Raw genomic sequence first — 19,256 nt, 5'->3', positions numbered from 1 at the left:
GATGAGTTAGTACTATGGATTTCTATGCGCCCTACATACTAATTTTAGTTTAGTATTTCTGACATGTTAACATTACACCTTGCACTGATGTATTTGGGGATCTTCCTAGCTATGCACACACTATTCATATGGTATTAATTATAACCAGTTCACTCCAACAAGGAAAGAACAATGTTTTTAACTCAAACCTAAACATTACCTCACTGTAATAAGTAGTGGGAATGACAAGAGAGGTAAAACCTCAAACATGGGAGTCTGTGTTATCTTCCCCTCATATTTCAGTGAAATCCCCTCCCCCTCTCCCCCCATAGTCTTCTCTGATTAGTAGTATGACAAGAAAACCAAGCAGCCTCAGATGTGGGTTCCAGCCTAGATAGTGGGCTCTGTGGCTCATCAATGGAGTTCCAGGCAGTCCTTTGTGAAGTAAGGGCCTGAGCTGGCTCGTCGCCAAGATCTCCTTCACCTCAGAATTCTATGGTCCATTTAATAAAAAACCAAGGCTCCAAAACATCCTTTCCCCCTTCATAGTATGTCATAACAAGTTAAATTTTCAGTGGCAGGAATTTAAATGAGAAAAAACATTCTTGCATAAAATTTCAAACAGCAGATGCTGCCAAGGGCAGGCCTCTGCACTTTAACTCACTGTGTTACCTTAGCACATTCATTTCTCCAGATAATTTCCTCATGTTAGCCTAAATTAGGAGCAGGGAGCACACAGAGTTTGGAGAGAGGTAGGCAGGGCAGCAGAGTAGCCAATTTGCATTCCCGGCACCCTTCAGCCCTAGCTCCTAAGACATTTCTTTGCTAGCCTATTTTACTCCCTTGGATGGATTGTCAGCAACTCCCAGGAGAACTGCTGTTGTAAAAAGGATGGTCAGGACAGCCTTGCTGGGAAGCTGACATTTAAGGGAAATTAGAAAAAATTAAGAGAAGCAAGTGGATACCTAGGAAAGAGAATTACCACCAAAAACAAGTAGAAAGGCCCACAAGGCCCACAACCTAAGGTGGGTGCTCATTTTATAGATGAAAAGATGGAAGCTTAAGAAGGCTGAGCACTCTGCCAGAGCCTAGCATGTGACAGGGCCAGGATCTAAAGTTTTAGGATGTGTACTGGGAATTCCAATGTGCGCCCCTAATAAGAGAACTCTGGCCTATACTACAGCGACTCATGAAAACTGTCCTCCCTTCTGCCCATGACAGAGTCACCTACTCCAACACTCATCCCAGCGTTCTGTATCTGTGAGTGTCTGTGCATCAGCCCCTGGTGAAAGGTAGCAGCCAGAGTGGATGAGAAGATAGGTGAACTCACACAACTTGACTAAGTGAACTCTAACAAGCAATTGTGTAGGACGTGGAGTGAGAGTCTCACCCAGATTTAAGAATGCTCTGACAGTTCCCTTTCTAACATCAACTATGCCCCTGCCTCATCCTCATTCTCCTACTCTACTCACACCTCCCTGTCCAGCTCTCTAGGATCCAAAGTAAATACAGGAATGAGCAAGGACACAGAAGAACAGTCCTCTCTGCTGTTTGCTCTAGGTTTTTAATAGGCCACCCCCTTGCTATAATTATACAGTAAAGGGTCACACTGTTACAATTTTGTTTTGTTCTATAACTGGGTTATTCAGGCACTAGCCAGATGTTCAACCTAGGCACCTACCCTTCCCCACCATAAGCAATTCTCCCAATACATTTAGTCACCTACCCCACTCCCTTCAATTACAGCAGCCACAAGAGGTTTAGGCTTCCGGGAGATAAATATGGGAATAAGCGCTTCCAGCTATAAATTTCGTCTCTCAGGACCAGCCAGGAAAAGGCCACTGGAGATGACAACTTTGTAACTAAGGTTACAACTGTTCAGTCCCCTTCCCAGGGGCCACTCTTCAATTCTCATGCATCTTTTTATTCCCAGCTTCATTCCTGGTCTGGCTTTTCTGTCTCATCTCTGCCTGATTTTGATTTTGCCTAACCACTACTTGATCATAATCAGCTCTGCTTCTTGCCTAGTTTTCTAGGCTGGAAGTACCACTATGAAGACAATTTAGATTCGGCTCCTTTCTGCTTCCATGTTCAGAATTTGCTAAATGGACCCATACAACAAGAGTAGAAAATCCCGCATCCACTCACTCAGCTATGCCCCAATTTACCTTCTGCGCACTTATGCCTCCTCGCTATCATGAAACAAAATTAAACAGATAATTTATATAGAGTTGAAAAGGAAAGTAAAAAAGATAATTGAAGAATTAGAAAATGAAAGAAAAGTACAGAATTATTCAATTTGAATAAGACAAAGTTAAAGGAAGACTGAATAATGGCTTTCAACACTGAGAAGGAATTGGAAAATCAGAGGAGTAAATGACTTTCTCTCTCTATAAAAGACACCAGGGGAAGAATAAGCTTAAGAAGAAACTTAGATATGCAGAGAAAGAAAGTTCCAGTCCTAAATTGGACAGTAACCAGTTTGTGACTTTGAGCAGGCAACTTCATTTACATAACGAAAATTATATTAAATTCTGTCTAAAGTTCCTTTTTTTTATGTTTCTTTTTTTTTAATATATTTTTTATTGATTAAGATATTACATATGTGTCCTTGTCCCCACGTTACCCTCTACCCCCCCACCCCCACCCCCCCGCTCATGCCCTCACCCCCCCGTTGTCCATGTCCATTGATTAGGCCTATATGCTTGCATATAAGTCCTTTGGTTGATCTTTCCCCCTTACCCCCACCCTCCCCTACCTTCCCTCCAAGTCCCGACAGTCCAATCAATGCCTCTCCGTCTCTGGATCAGTCCTTGTTCATCAGCTTATATTGTTCATTATATTCCACAAATGAGTGAGATCATGTGGTATTTATCCGCTCTCCAGTTCCATCCATGCTGTGGCAAATGGTAAGAGTTCCATTTTCTTCTTCCTCTTCTTAAAGAATACCTTTCAGCATTTCATATAATGCTGGTTTGGTGGTGATGAACTCTTTAGCTTTTTCTTATCCATGAAGCTCTTTATCTGACCTTCTATTCTGAATGATAGCTTTGCTGGATAAAGTAATCTTGGTTGCAGGTTCTTGCTATTCATCACTTTGAATATTTCTTGCCACTCTCTTCTGGCCTGCATGGTTTCTGTTGAGAAATCAGCTGACAGTCGTATGGGTACTCCCTTGTAGGTAACTGACTGTCTTTCTCTTGCTGCTTTTAAGATTCTCTCTTTATCTTTTGCTCTTGGCATTTTAATTATGATGTGTCTTGGTGTGGTCCTCTTTGGATTCCTTTTGTTTGGGGTTCTCTGCGCTTCCTGGACTTGTAAGTCCATTTCTTTCACCAGGTAGGGGAAGTTTTCTGTCATTATTTCTTCAAAAAGGTTTTCAATATCTTGCCCTCTCTCTCCTTCTGGTACCCCTATAATTCTGATGTTGGTACGCTTGAAGTTGTCCCAGAGGTTCCTTACACTATCTTCATATTTTTGGAATCTCTTTTCTTTTTCCTTTTTCGGTTGGGTATTTTTTGTTTCTTTGTATTTCAAATCTTTGACTTGATTCTTGGGATCCTCTTGTCTGCTGCTGGATCTCTGTAAATTATTCTTTATTTCAGTCAGTGTATGCTTAATTTCTAGTTGGTCCTTTTTCATGCCCTCCATGGTCTCACTATATTTATTGAGGGATTCATTAAATTTATCGGCGGTTTCCATAAAATTCTTGAAAAACCTTATAAACGTGGCCTTGAACTCTATATCCAATCGTTTGCTTTCCTCCATTTCTGCCATTTGTGACCTGTTTCTTTGTCTCCGCATTTTGGCAGCTTCCCTGTGTTGATAGAGTGGCCCTGCGTGCCAGGTGTCCTGTAGGGCCCAGTAGCTCAGCCTCCCCAGTTACCTGGGGTGGACACTCTTGGTGCACTCTTGGTGCCTTGGTTGTTGTAGAATCACTGGGAGGAATTGACCTCCAGGCCAATTGGCTGTGAGAATCAGCTGTGTCTAAAGTGGGAGAACTTCTGTGCTGAAGACACCCTTCTGGGACAAGACTTGCTTCAGTGGGGCTTTGGTGCTCACTGAGTCTGCTCCCTGAGTGTGTCCCTTATGGATCTGAGGAGTTGCAGTCTGGATGGTCCCCCTCTGACCACTGGGTACAGTGGCTCCTGGATCTAAGGAGGTGCTAATTCAGCCTCTGCCTGAGGCCACACAGCAGGAGCCACAAAGAGGCTCAGCTGTGAAGCAATGCAAGCCGCTGCGGGGCCTTGGGCCTTCTCTTGGAAGTTCCGGGTCTGCCTGGCTAGGCTGCAGTTAGGTACATTCACATGCAAAAGCCTCTGCTGCAGCCTGGGTGGGGCGGGGTCTCAGGGAATCCAAGGGCGGATCAAGGAGCTATGGCTGATTCTCCGCCCGGAGTCGCGGGTCTCAGTGACCCGCTAATTGCTGCAAGCACCTCTGAGGGAAAGCCGCCTTCAAGTTCGCCCGCTGCCGGACAGACCAGCTTCTCCCCGTATGAGTCCTGGGTCCCCAGAGACTTCCCGGAACTGGAGTTCAGAGCAGTCGGGAGCTTGTGATTCAAAAAGACAGCCGCATCCTCAGGTGCCACCCCCTTTCCTCGCGCGCGCGAGCCGCCGTACCTCTGCACTTCACCTCCGCAGCGCCTCTGGCTCTCAGCGTGCTTTTCTTTCCTTCTAGTTGTAGAATTTACACTCAGCCAGCCTTTCTGTTGTTCTGGATGATGTTTGCTCAGTCCTTTGCGGTAATTTTCAATTGTTGTGTGAGGCGACAATTTCCCGGTGTTTACCTATGCCGCCATCTTAGTTTCTCCGAAGGCTACATTCTTTCCTAAAGTTCCTTTTAACTCTGACATTTCATGATTGCATAAATTTCATTCTTTGAAAAAAATAAAGGCAATTCCAACGTGGCATTATGAGAAAACAGTGAATACCATGGAACCACATTTACTTTGGAAAGATCTCGTTCAACACTAGGACTTCAAGAGTGATGTAAGATGATCAAAGAAGTTGTGAGGGATGGTGGATACATCAAAACCATGACAATGAGGAATGCTGAAGAAATAAGAAATTTAAAATAGAAACTATTAAAAAAAAACTACTATTTATACGGGGGGGGTGGGGGGAGAGAAGAACAATAAAGTAGGCTCCAAAACATTTCCCCATCAAAATGGGCAACACAATACACTGGATAATTTGTTCCTACTTGCATGATGTCATCATGTGAGGTTTAACTACTTTTAATAATGAGTGCATTTCAGTCACTTGTTCCCACATAAGATCGAATCAGCCTCTCAATGGCCTATACTTCATGAGTCATAATTTTTCTGTTTATGATTCACAAAATGTCTTCAGTCAGTATTTCCCAGACTGCTGTGAGTTTATTCCAAAAACCAATTTCATCTCCATTGGTTTCCTACAGGAAACCAGACCAACTTCCTATTATTTTATTTTCCTTACTTTTAGCATACCATAGCCCACATCAAATTAACTGGAAGTGAGGGTGATAGAAGACTTCACTCTGTGCAAAGAGAAGCCAACACAAACAATGCCCAGTCTAGAAGTCACAGATTCAAAAATAAATAAAAAATGTGCTAATATTAGAACCTTCTTTCAAAAGAGTTCCAAACTAAATAATAAGAAATATATTTTAATTAAACTTATTATAAGCATTTCACTGTAGGAAAGAACTTTTTTTTTTAAATTATTGTCTATGAGTGCAGTAAATCCAACAAAGCTGACAAATATACAGAAATTAATTATAAAAAATAAAATATGTATTTTCCATCCTATTCCCTAATAAGCTACCAGGAGAACAGGCAGACACAGCCCAGTGCACAGAGCCTGGGAGTTGTGGGGACAGAGAGACGTCTCCAGAGCAACCTGGCAGTCAGTCCATCTTCTCCACCTGCCTATGCCAGCCCCTGCCACATCCACTACTCCATGACTAAGGATCAATCTGACTTTACACCACAACAAAAATAGTGGCAGGAACATGGACTTTTAAAGGACCTCTGACAGTGGCTCATATGCATGCTATTCTCCTAAAACACTAGGAGTGCCCGAGTAGTATTTACTTTCATGGACTACATACTGCTCAGAAAAAGATTTGAATGGGAAGAATTTGGATATAAATATATATTGCATTCTCCTTAGTTTATTTCTTTTCTCATCATCCTGATTGTATGGGTACAGTTTTAGGCTTTAAAAGCTCACAGAGTCATTAACTGATAAGAAACAGGGTTTTACCATGTCAAATTCCAAAGCTGAGACATAAAAGGAAAAAGGCCTAAGAAGAATGAATTTAATGCAGATATTACATGTGGAGAAACCAAGAAACCTGAACATTGGAGCAGTAGTTCTCAAAGTGAAGTCCCAGACCAGGAGCAGCCTCACCTGGGCAGTCCTAGAAAGGAAGGTCCTCAGACCCACTCCAGAACTACTGAATCAGAAGCTCTGGGGAAGTGAGTTTCATCATATTCTCCCTTCCTTTCCCAAGAAATTTCTAGAAAAGACTCTACTCAATTTATATTTCCCTCACAACCCCATAACTTCTAGACCCTCTGTATTCTGGCTTCTCTTCCAGGGTATTGCTAAAATTGGTGTCATTTTAAAAGACACCAATCATCTCAAACCAATGACTTTTCCCTGTGCCTCCCTCTCCTAGACCTATATGAATTACCTAGCACTGTGGACATCCCCTCCTGCATGAAATGTCCTAATTCTTTTACTTCTATGACACAATTCCACCCTCCTGCCTCTCCATCTCTCGCTTGCTGTCATTGGGAACTACTCTTGATCCTTCCACAATACAAATACATGCATGTCTCAAAGGTTCAATCTTCAATCTTCTATTCCTTTTTTCATTTGCTGCTTTGGCATCTCAAGAACATCCAGAAACGAATTTACATCTCTGTACCCCAAATCTCTCTCAACCCTCTCAAATTACTCTAAATGACCTCATGACCTGTTTACCCTGAATGTCCTTCCAGTACAGCCAATGGTATGTATCCAAGAGGGAACTTCTCATTTCCTGATTCCAACAGTTCCTCCCTGAATGCCTGGTTCCCTGAACACTTAAGGATCATGGTCCCCATATCTTGCCAGTAGAGGAATCAACTCTACCAGGCAACCTGTTTCACCCTCATCATTCCCATTTCTCATGCCACCATCTTCATCCAAAAGCTTCCTATGTCTTCTGAAGCCCTACCACAAGACTTACCTATAAAGCTCACCTCTGATTCTATTTTCCCCTGTTCAAAAATATGTGGAGATTGCCCAAATGCAACCCAACTTTCTACCTAGCCTTACCTCACATTTATCCTCAACGAACGTTTTGCTCTGCTAATCTAGAATGCTCATCATGTTAAAAACATGTCCCAAGTTTCCTCACTTCTGACTCTTGGCCTTATATTACTACCTCCATTTTAAATATCAGTTTCTACTAACTATGTCTATAAATATCACTCCCCAACTCCTCCTTAACAACATGCATAATTTCCTCAAACTGAAGTTCTCCTTCACCTGTCTCTGTAGACCCAAATACGTATTACTAGCCTATGTCACTTGCCACCATGCACCCCTACAAAAGGTGAGACCCTCCACAACAGAAGTGGGTTTTACAGATCTGTGTGTCCTCCATTCTACCATGCATGCAAATATTTGTTCAAGGGCTAAATAATCTTAAAGCCAAAGTTCATGTTCAAGTACCATTTCTGCCACTTAACCAGCCTTTGGGAGTAGGTGAAACACAGTACAAACAGATAAACTTCACATACATAGCAATTTAGGAGGAATCAACTCAACCTCCTATGCTTTCTATACTTACTGCAGTATTAGGCTCACTGCAAAGTAAGGAAAGTATGTCAGATTTTTTGAACTACAAAAACATTCTAAAAGAAGATCAGCTCACTTATTACCACAATGGAAGAAGGGAGGCTTTCTATAATAAATCTTTATAAAATTTCCTTCATCTCACACCATGTCAGTTTACAGTTTTCAGAGGTGATAAACTATCTGCAATCCCAAAGGAAACTTCCTGATCTGAAGGAAGTTAAATAACAGAGCATTCATTCTGAAACATTCTATTTTGTCTGGAAGATACTCTCATGTTTGATCAGGAAGGCCGAGCAGCTAGATAAATTATAATGTGAAAGATGGATTGATTGCTTCAGTTAGGCATAAGTAATTCATTCCTGCAGTGATAGTCACTGCTTCTCTAGGGACAGAGGAGTGATAATCTCTCAACACATGGTGTGCAGGATATTCTTTGAAAATGAGAGGATACATTTAGAGTCATTTAGAACAATTGCTCTGTTCTAACCTTGATACCTTTCACAAATCAAAGCTTAAGCCTGGATACAGTACACAATCATTAGAGATTAGAAAGGGGTTAATTTTTTCCCCTAAAACAGCATAGACAAGAAGTGTTTTTATTGATTGATATGTAGCCACCCTTCAAGGTCAGTATTTTAGAGAAAAGGTATAAGAATTTATATTCAAGTTTTAATTTTGATATCAATTACAAAACACAGGGCTTACCACTGTGTTTCTCTATACCTGGTTTCATTTTATCTAATTCATAATTTCTCCCTTAAAATAGCAGAGAGATAAAATATACATACAGCTTCCATTCTGTCCCAAATTGGGATATGGAGAAACAGCAAACAAATAACAAATTACCTTAAATACTTTCTGAAATAAGACTGCTGAATTCATTCATCAAACAGCAAAAAATACTGATAGAGTTCCTGGGCTGTTTTAAAGTTAATTTGCTTTTATTTCAAAGTTCCAATAACAATTCTGATTAAATAAGTATCTAAATAGACATCATTTCATCCCTGCCTTCATATTTCACTCACTCAAGTGAGCACTGGAGTTCAACAACAAAAACTTGACTGAAACAAATTGCTAGAACCCTAGGGGTGGGCTGCTCAGGCTTACTGCAATTTGTTCCAGAAAAAAAAACTAAAGAGAGGTAGGTATAATACTGGAGAAAAGAAATCAACATTAGCTGTATCATACTGGGGTGACAAGAAACTAATAAGATTTTCTTCCAATGATTTTTACTACTTATAATAAAACATTTAATTTCATTAATTTAATATATTATCAAAACTCAAGAATAGTATTTTCTCAGCCAGTGCTATAACCACTACCAAAAATTAATATTAAAATAGAAGTTTTATTAAGTTACATTTTCCAACATTTAAAAAAAACCTTCATCTATAATGTAATTTCAAATGGCAGAAAATACATCCAAGTAGGGTTTGCAACCACAAGACCAACCTAAAATAAATGAGTGAGTATTGCTATTTTAACGTTAGCAGTAACTTTGTATTATATTGTTCAATAACAAAGAAACTACTTTAAAATGTATTAGTATTTCTATTAGGATTAATACTTAAACTAACATTAATGATAAAACTAGGATTATGGTTGTATACTGCATTAGAAACAACAAACAAAAAATAAAACACAGACTAATTCAGGAGCACAGTCAGCGAAACCATGACAACGGAAAGGGCTTACTTTGACATGGCTCTGGGCGCCAAGGTTGTAGATCTCAGTGGGCTTTACTTCATTGATGATCTTTACAAGGCAGGTGCTGTCAGTGAGATCACCGTAGTGTAACTTCATGTCTTTAGGGTTCAAAAACATAGCATTAGATAGAAGAAAATGACATAAGCCCAATTTTTTAAAATATCAAAGTTGAAATGCATATTCTTAAAGTCTGAAAACCAGACTGGTTCCAGATCAGCAAAGACTTTAAAAAGTGAAATATTCTTATTTGTTGCTGGTGACGCTACAGGATTTGTAAAAACAGACTAACTTTTTAAAAAATCACATTATGATAGATGTTATACAATTAACTATGGCTTCCAGGTGATTGTAAGGTATGCTACCTAAGAGTGAGATTCAGACAAAAAAAAAAAAAAAAAAAAAATCTCGCCCTAATGTGTATACTCTCTAAAAAAAACTAACACACTAATAAAGGTGAAGACAGCTATGTTCATATACTGTTATCTAGCAATTTTCAAGTACTTCAATAGCATCAATCCTTTAGCCATCCATGAAATGTGTAAGGTAGTGACATAGGTGATTAAAGGACAACTAGCCTATTCTAACCCTAAATCTAAGCATATCCTAACGTTGACTTCATTAGTCAAGGACACACATACTAGTATATGGATGATTTGGTACCTTGATCTTTTCATTATTTTTACACAATACTGATTTATGTCTAGATCCATTGGCAGTACCATTCTGTACTTTGCATAAAAATAACAACTTTAAGAAGTATTAATAGACTCCCAAAATGGCGACCAGCAGGAAGGTAGGGAGGGAGAGAGTGTGAGAGCGCAAGGAAGTGATAGAGGAGTGTGTGGATGCGTGTGGTGTGTGTGTATGAGCTAGGGACAGTTAGATTCTGCAGGTCTTCTAAGGGGCTGCTAAACCGGGCAGTCTTAGGCAGCGGAGTCCTGCTCCCTGCGTGGACACTCCTGGGCGGCCAGCACAGGCATGGGGACCACACCATCTTGGGAAACAGAGCTGCTTGAGACTAGGATCCTGGCCTCAGAACCACCCAGTCGGATCTCAGACTCATACCAGGACCCTGCAGCCACTGGGGACAGAGACCTGTGACCAAAGCTACAGACCTGGGGACAACAAAAGTTCAGAAATCCCCGCGGCAGATCCTTGAGTAACAGAGCCCATCCCCCCTTCCCCCAGGCTTGAGGGCAGCGCCAGAGTAACTAACTGATAGACCCACCCCTTGCCTGGGCCTCCAAGCTCCAGGAACTTTAGCCTGGAAGTGCGCCAGCACCTTGGAACTGAGCCTAAGCGCACTGCCAGCTTCTGAGCCCTGGGCTGGGAGCAAACACGCGAACCCCAGGAACTGAGCCTAGGCACACTGCTGCCTTCTGAGACCTGGGGCTGGGAGCAATCACGCGAGCACCAGGAATTTGTACTACATATCACAGGCCCAGGGACCCCGATTCTCTGGGCAGGTGGCAGCACCAAGCACCAGTGACTTGACTGTGTCTCTTTTCACCTGCGCCTGAGATCCTGATTTCCTGTGCATTCATACTAAGAGCCAGTGACTCCAAATCCTGGTGCAAGAGCACACAGGGACCCTGATTCTCAAGGCAAGGTCACGCAAAGCAACAGAGATTCTGATACTGGATTCTGGGGAACACTGACTCCTGGCGCACGCTAGGGGGCTCTGGTTTTAAACACACTTCAGGGGGATTTCTGTTTCAGCATGGTGCAGGCAGGGTCCCTGATTCTAAGGGCGCATATGAGGCCACATTGTGCACTGACAACACTGACTCTGAGCGAGCCTGGTTCCCACCAACCCAGAACAACCACACATCTTAGTGTCAGAGCTCTTCAGTATCACTAGGGTGGTGGGAGGCTCCCACTGCACACGGCCCAGGCCCACGCAACTCGACGTTTGAACCATGGGGAGATAATCAGAATGAAGAGACAAAACAACACCCAGAGGAAAGACAATGAGGAGTCACCAAGAAAGGACATTAATGAAGTTGAAGCATGCAACATGACAGAAAAAGAATTCAGAATAAAGGTTGTACAATTCATTAACTGGATGGATGAGAAAATCAACAACCTATGCAAGAATCAGGAAGAAATGAAAAGTGATATAGCTACAATCAAAAACACCATGGAAAGATTCAACAGCAGACTAGAAGAAGCAGAGGACCGAATTAGTGAATTAGAAGATAAGGCAGAGAAACAAGCTCAATCTGAACAGCAACTGGAGAAAAGAATTAAAAAGCAGGAGGAGAGCCTAAGGGAGCTTCGGGACAACATGAAACGACGTAACATACGCATAATAGGGCTCCAAGAAGGACAAAAAGAGCAGCAAGGATTAGAAAACCTATTTGAAGAAATAATGTCAGAAAACTTCCCAGATATGGGGAAGAAAAAAGTTATACAAGTACAGAGAGTGCCAGGCAAGATGAACCCCAAAAGACCCACACCAAGACACGTCATAATAACGATGGCAAATGTACAAGACAAAGAGAGAATCTTAAAGGCTACAAGAGAGAAACAGAGAGTTACCTACAAAGGATCCCTCATCAGATTATCAAATAATTTCTCAACGGAAACACATCAGGCCAGAAAAGAATGGACAGAAATTTACAAAGTGATGCAAAGCAAAGGACTGAATCCAAGAATACTCTATCCAGCAAGGCTATCATTCAAAATTGAAGGGGAAATAAGAAGCTTCACAGACAAAAAAAGGCTAAGGGAGTTTATCACCACCAAGCCAGCAATGCAAGAAATGCTAAAGGGACTGGTGTAAAAAGAAGAACTAAAAAGCCCAGAAAGAAAGCAGCCACAAAAAAAAAAAAAAAATAGAAATGGCTACGAAAAAGTACCTTTCAATAATAACTTTAAACGTAAATGGACTAAATGGTCCAATCAAAAGACATCGAGTGGCTGAATGGATAAAAAAACATGACCCATATATTTGCTGTCTACAAGAGACCCACCTCATTAGAAGGGACTCACACAGACTGAAAGTGAAGGGATGGAAAAATATCTTTCAGGCAAATGGAAATGAAAAATAAGCTGGGGTAGCAATACTTATATCAGACAAAATAGACCTCAAAGTGAAGGCCATAACAAGAGATAAGAAAGGCCACTTCATAATACTAAAGGGATCAATACAACAAGAGGATAGAACCCTGATAAACATATATGAACCCATTGCAGGAGCACCCACATACATAAGAAAACTCCTGGAAGATATCAGGGGAAAGATCGACAACAATACAATCATAGTAGGGGACTTTAATACACCACTGACATCACTGGATAAATCCGCTAGACAAAAACTCAGCAAAGAAACAACAATCCTAAATGACTCACTAGATCAGATGGACTTAATTGACATCTTCAGAACACTTCACCCCAAAGCCACAAAATATACGTTCTTCTCAGGTGCTCATGGGACAGATTCAAAAATAGACCACATATTGGGTCACAAACAAAGTCTCCCCAAATTCAAGAAGATTGAAATCATACCAAGCATCTTCTCAGACCACAAGGCCATAATATTAGAAATAAACTACAACAAAAACAACGCAAAATATTCAAACACTTGGAAGCTGAATAGCACGTTATTAAATATTGATTGGGTTACCAATGAGATCAAAGAAGAAATTAAAAACATCCTGGAAACTAATGACAATGAAAACACAACAATCCAAAACCTATGGGACACAATGAAAGCAGTCCTGAGAGGGAAGTTTATAGCTCTACAGGCCTATCTCAAAAAACAAGAAAAAATGGTAGTAAATCATCTAACTCTACAACTCAAAGAATTAGAAAGAGAGCAACAAGAAAAGCCCAGAGTGAGCAGAAGGAAGGAGATAATAAAGATTAGAGCAGAAATAAATGACATAGAGACCAAAAAAACAATACAGAAAATCAATAAAACAAAGAGCTGGTTCTTTGAAAGGATAAACAAGATTGAAAAACCTCTAGCCAATCTCACCAAGAAGCAAAGAGAAAGGACCCAAATCAACAAAATCAGAAATGATAGAGGCGAAATAACAACAGATCCCACAGAAATACAAATGATTGTTAATAAATACTATGGACAACTCTACTCCAACAAACTAGACAACCTGGAGGAAATGGACATATTCCTAGAAAAATACAACATTCCAAAACTTGATCAGGAAGAATCTAAAAATCTCAATAGGCCAATAACTATGGAAGAAATTGAAGCAGTCATCAAAAATCTTCCAGCAAACAAAAGCCCAGGACCAGACGGCTTCACAGGGGAGTTTTACCAAACATTCAAGGAAGAACTAAAACCTATCCTCCTCAGAATACTACAAAAAATCCAAGAGGAAGGAACACTTCCAAGCTCATTCTATGAAGCCAGCATCACCCTAATACCAAAACCAGGTAAAGACAACACAATGAAAGAGAATTACAGGCCAATATCCCTCATGAACATAGATGCCAAAATCCTAGCAAATCGGATCCAGCAGTACATCAGAAAGATCATACACCATGACCAAGTAGGATTTATCCTAGGGATGCAAGGATAGTACAATATCCGCAAATCAATAAACGTGATACATCACATAAACAAATTGAAAGAAAAAAGCCACATAGTCATATCAATTGATGCAGAAAAAGTGTTTGACAAAATTCAACACCCATTTTTGATAAAAACTCTCAGCAAGGTGGGAATTGAAGGATCATACCTCAACATAATAAAAACCATATATGACAAACCCACAGCCAACATCATACTCAATGGACAAAAACTTAACACCATTTCCCCTAAGAACAGGAACAAGACAGGGATGCCCACTCTCACCACTCCTGTTCGACATAGTACTGGAAGTATTAGCCATTGCAATTAGACAAGAAGAAGAAATAAAAGGCATCCAAATTGGAAAAGAAGAAGTAAAACTGTCCTTATTTGTAGATGACATGATATTATACTTAAAAAACCCTAAAGACTCCATCAATAAACTATTAGACTTAATAAAAGAATTCGGCAATGTAGCAGGATACAAAATTAACGCCAAGAAATCTATGGCATTTCTATACACCAATAGTGAATGTGCAGAAAGAGAGACTAAAAAAGCAATCCCATTTAACATCGCACCAAAAAAATTAAGCTACCTAGGAATAAACTTAACTAAAGAGGTAAAAGACCTCTTCTCAAAAAACTACAGGACGTTGAAAAAAGAGATAGAGGAAGCCATAAAGAGATGGAAGAACATACCATGTTCTTGGATTGGTAGAATCAACATCATTAAAATGTCCATACTGCCCAAAACAATCTATAAATTCAACACAGTTCCCATTAAAATACCAATGGCATATTTCAGAGACCTATAACGTATTCTCCAAAAATTCATCTGGAATAAAAAATGACCCCAAATGGCTGCAGTGATCCTGAGAAAGAAGAACAAAGTAGGTGGGATCTCAATACCAGATATCAAGCTGTATTACAAAGCCACTGTTCTCAAAACTGCCTGGTACTGGCACAAGAACAGACATATAGATCAATGGAATAGAATAGAGAGCCCAGAAATCAGCCCCAACCAATACGCTCAATTAATATTTGACAAAGGAGGCAAGAACATACAATGGAGCCAAGATAGTCTCTTCAATAAATGGTGTTGGGAAAATTGGACAGATACATGCAAGAAAATGAAACTAGACCACCAACTTACACCATACACAAAAATAAACTCAAAATGGATAAAGGACTTAAATATACGACGGGAAACCATACAAATACTAGAAAAATCCAAAGGCAACAAAATCTCAGACATATGCCGAAGCAATTTCTTCACTGATACAGCTCCTAGGGCATTGGAAACTAAAGAGAAAATAAACAAATGGGACTACATCAAAATAAAAAGCTTCTGCACAGCAAAAGAAACCATCAACAAAACAACAAGAAAACCCACTGCGTGGGAAAACATATTTGCCAATGTCGTATCTGATAAGGGCCTAATCTCCAAAATGTATAGGGAACTCATACAACTTAACAAAAGGAAGATAAACAATCCAATCAAAAAATGGGCAAAGGACCTAAATAGACACCTTTCAAAAGAGGACATTCAGAAAGCCAAGAGACATATGAAAACATGCTCAAAGTCACTAATCATCCGAGAGATGCAAATCAAAACAACAATGAGGTACCATCTCACACCTGTCAGACTGGCTATCATCAACAAATCAACAAACGGCAAGTGCTGGAGAGGATGTGGAGAAAAAGGAACACTTGTGCACTGCTGGTGGGAATGCAGACTGGTGCAGCCACTATGGAAGACACTATGGAGTTTCCTCAAAAAACTAAAAATGGGACTGCCATTTGACCCTGTGATCCCACTTCTAGGAATATATCCCAGGAAACCAGAAACACCAATCAGAAAGGATATATGCACCCCTATGTTCATTGCAGCACAATTCACCATAGCTAAGATCTGGAAACAGCCTAAGTGCCCATCAGTAGATGAATGGATTAGAAAACTGTGGTACATCTACATGATGGAATACTATGCTGCTATAAAAAAGAAGGAAGTCTTACCATTTCCAACAGCATGGATGGAACTGGAGAGCATTATGCTAAGTGAAATAAGCCAGTCAATGAAGGAAAAATAGCACATGATGTCACTCATTTCTGGATAATAAAGACCATTATAAACTTATGAACAAAAATAGATACAGAGGCAGAGCTGCCTCGAACAGACTGTCAAACTACAGCAGGAAGGCCGGGGAGGGTGGGAGAGTAGGAGGGGGGTGGGTAAGAGATCAACCAAAGGACTTGTATGCATGCATATAAGCATAACCAATGGACATAAGACACTGGGGGGTAGGGGAGGCCAGGGGATTGTCAAGGGCGGGGGAATAAAAAAAGGAGACATATGTAATACTTTTTGTAATACTTTAAGCAATAAAAAAATTTTAAAAAAAAAAGAAGTATTAATAAATAACCTAAATATTAATATTTACTAAGTACAATGAGGTCATCGTCCTAATGATGTCACTACTCAAAGAAGTAACACAAACCTTCAAATATTCCAGGCTCTGAGGTAAATATGAAATCAGTTATGGTTTAAAGCTGACTGGATTATGCCTGCTAGCTGGAAAAACTGGACAAGTAAAATAGGATAAACTAGGAAACTAAAAATTTCCATGTCCTAGTCCCAGTTCTGTCTTTTACATGGTGTGTGGCCTTGATAAAGTGACAACATCTCTCTGCCTTTATTTACTTATCTGTAAAATGATCTCATTCACTACCTTGGGAGCTGCTGGAAAGATCACATGAAAAAACACAGTTACTATGCCATGTAAATTCTACAGAGACATACTGGCAATTTCAGTAACAAAAATAAAAAACAACTGTAAATACTGACAATGATCTACACAGCAATTAAATACAATTTTTATTGCCATTTGGTTTGGGACCTGTCTTTAAAATTAAATAAATGTACAAAGATTGTTTAACATAATTACATTAGAACAAATATAAAAAGCAAGAATATTCCAAAACTATGGAGCTGGTCTTACTTGAGGGGATACGAACACCTGAAGAAGGGTGATCAAAGGCATGTCTTCTCTTGGTCTCTAGAGTGGCAAGACCTGACTAACATCCTTGTACCAGCCTCACCAAGATGACACTGTGACTCAGGGCCAGCAAGCAACAAAGGGTTTTCAAAGACTGCAGATAGCATTCATCACAGGTAATTTACAATCAATAACTACAACTTCATGGGCTTTGAGAAAAAGGACATTAGAAAATACCTCATAATATAGGACATTATAGAAAGAGATTTTAGAAAACACTATTACTTACTTCCTTCAATATGAGCTTGGGGGTTCTTATACAGATGTTCAATTCGGCCAGTATTGAATGAACTGGATCTCCGTACAATTCCATGAACCTGCATTTTCATAGTGTGGGACAATATGAATAAATTATAAATGTGCAATGAAGATTAATGAGCAACTCAGAGTTCTTTTGCTAATATTTAGCTTTGCAATATATGTGTGTGTGTGTGTGTGTGTGTGCGCGCGCGCGTGTGTGTAAAACTATCATTTACAAAAATTATTTTTGCATTATTAAAAAAGTCCCACTGCTTCCATTCCCCGCAATCACTGCACTCCAGCCACTGTGCTCTACCTCCATCTTCGTCAGTGTTTTCACTGCCAATCTCAAGAAAAGTAATCAGATAGTTACGTGATTTCACAGCAAGTGCTCAGTGGTACTTAAATGTCTCCTTTTATAAACACACACGTACAGCCTTACTGCTGACAAAAATATCTCTTACATTTGAAACTGAAGACAGACCATGTGAGTCCATATCAGTAAAATAGCCTTGCAACCTCTTTAACACTGAACAGGAGGCCAAAAGCTCCAAATACCACCACATCTGTTCAGTGTCCTTGGACCTTTATACCTTACACCTATTATACACACACACACACACACACACACACACACACACACACACACACACACACATATATATATATCTGGATCCACAAATATAATCAGAGAGCAGTTGCTGTGTGGAAAAGTAAGAAGCTAATAGATTGGGGACAAAACTTATGTACTACTAAAGACATACAGAAAATTCAAATAAAGAGAGGACTTTAAAAAAATTTTATCATTGACTTATCCATGATAAGTGTGAGGGGGAAAAAGTCATTGGAAAAGTGCATACCTGTCTAATACTGAAGAAAAGACTATTTGTATCTGATACATAAGATAAATTATTCAAGTTCTGGTACCACTTCCTTCTTGTGTCAGGATTGCTCCCTTCGTGTTGCCAATGCTAACAGCAGCTGTCACTACCTGTGCAAGTTTCAGTTCCACTGGTGGCAGTTTAATTCTTTCACTTATTTCAGAAGTGTTCCTTCTAATGCTGGGTAGTATCATTTGCAGCTGAATACACTTCTATATTTTAACTCAATTGTTTTCTGTCTATTCCAAACAAAAACTAATCTTTGGCATGACTCAAATATCCCAAGTGCAGCAGGAAATTATAAGCACATAAGACTTCTTTCAAATAGAAAGAAATGCCATCATCATTTTACATGTCATATATGAGAAACTGACATCTAAAAAAGGATACCACACTCCCACAATCAATAATTCTGTTGGTTAGTTGTTTTGTAGTCAAAGACAAACGCATCCATGCACCTATTTTCCAAAAGAACTACACCAAAAAAAATTTGGTAAACCTGAAAATATTTTAAGAAGGAAACATCACAACCTTGGTTGACAAGAAGGTAGAATCTAGGAAACATTAAATTGAGATGTGGGTATACATATCTATTTCTTAATTTAGAAGTGAAGAAAATAACATTTATATTAAAGTTGGGGTGTATTCTACTTGAAGGTCTCCAATTTTTCCAATTATTATTAACTAGAGACCCAGTGCACGAATTAATGCACGGGGCGGGTCTGGCCGGCCCATCCCAATGGGGACCATCGGGTCCGGGCCAGTGGGGGGAAGGGGCGGCAGGAGGTTGGCCGCCAGCCCCACCCAAAATTGGGGCCCAAACTAGGCTGGGCCAGTGTGGGGGCACGGGAGGTCGGCCAGTCCCACACCCAATTGGGGTGTGGGGGGCCGATCAGGGGAAAGGACAGCTGGAGGGAGAGATCACGGGTGTTCGGCCGGAGAGCCCTGCCCCTGATCAGGGTGTAGGGACCGATCAGGAGCTGGGCCGGCCAGGGGGATGGGCTGCAGGAGGTTTGGGGGGGCA

The 19,256-nt window shown here is 40.3% G+C and overlaps 1 protein-coding gene across 2 annotated transcripts in view; it reads right to left on the bottom strand.

Moving 5' to 3' along the window:
• Positions 1-19,256, bottom strand: part of GMDS (GDP-mannose 4,6-dehydratase) — a 694,374-nt gene that overhangs the window by 503,585 nt on the left and 171,533 nt on the right. For both annotated transcript variants that reach the window (XM_036350688.1, XM_036350689.1), the window contains exons 3-4: positions 17,341-17,428; positions 9,507-9,616 (exon numbers count right to left, since the gene is read on the bottom strand). In XM_036350688.1, the coding sequence (XP_036206581.1) occupies positions 9,507-9,616; positions 17,341-17,428 (198 nt within the window). The remainder of the gene's footprint in view (positions 1-9,506; positions 9,617-17,340; positions 17,429-19,256) is intronic.

The sequence above is a fragment of the Myotis myotis genome, unplaced genomic scaffold (genome assembly GCF_014108235.1).
Source record: "Myotis myotis isolate mMyoMyo1 unplaced genomic scaffold, mMyoMyo1.p scaffold_m19_p_2, whole genome shotgun sequence".
NCBI lineage: Eukaryota > Metazoa > Chordata > Mammalia > Chiroptera > Vespertilionidae > Myotis > Myotis myotis.
Note: the sequence above shows the minus strand (reverse complement) of the source record. Positions and strands in the feature narration are given on the sequence as shown.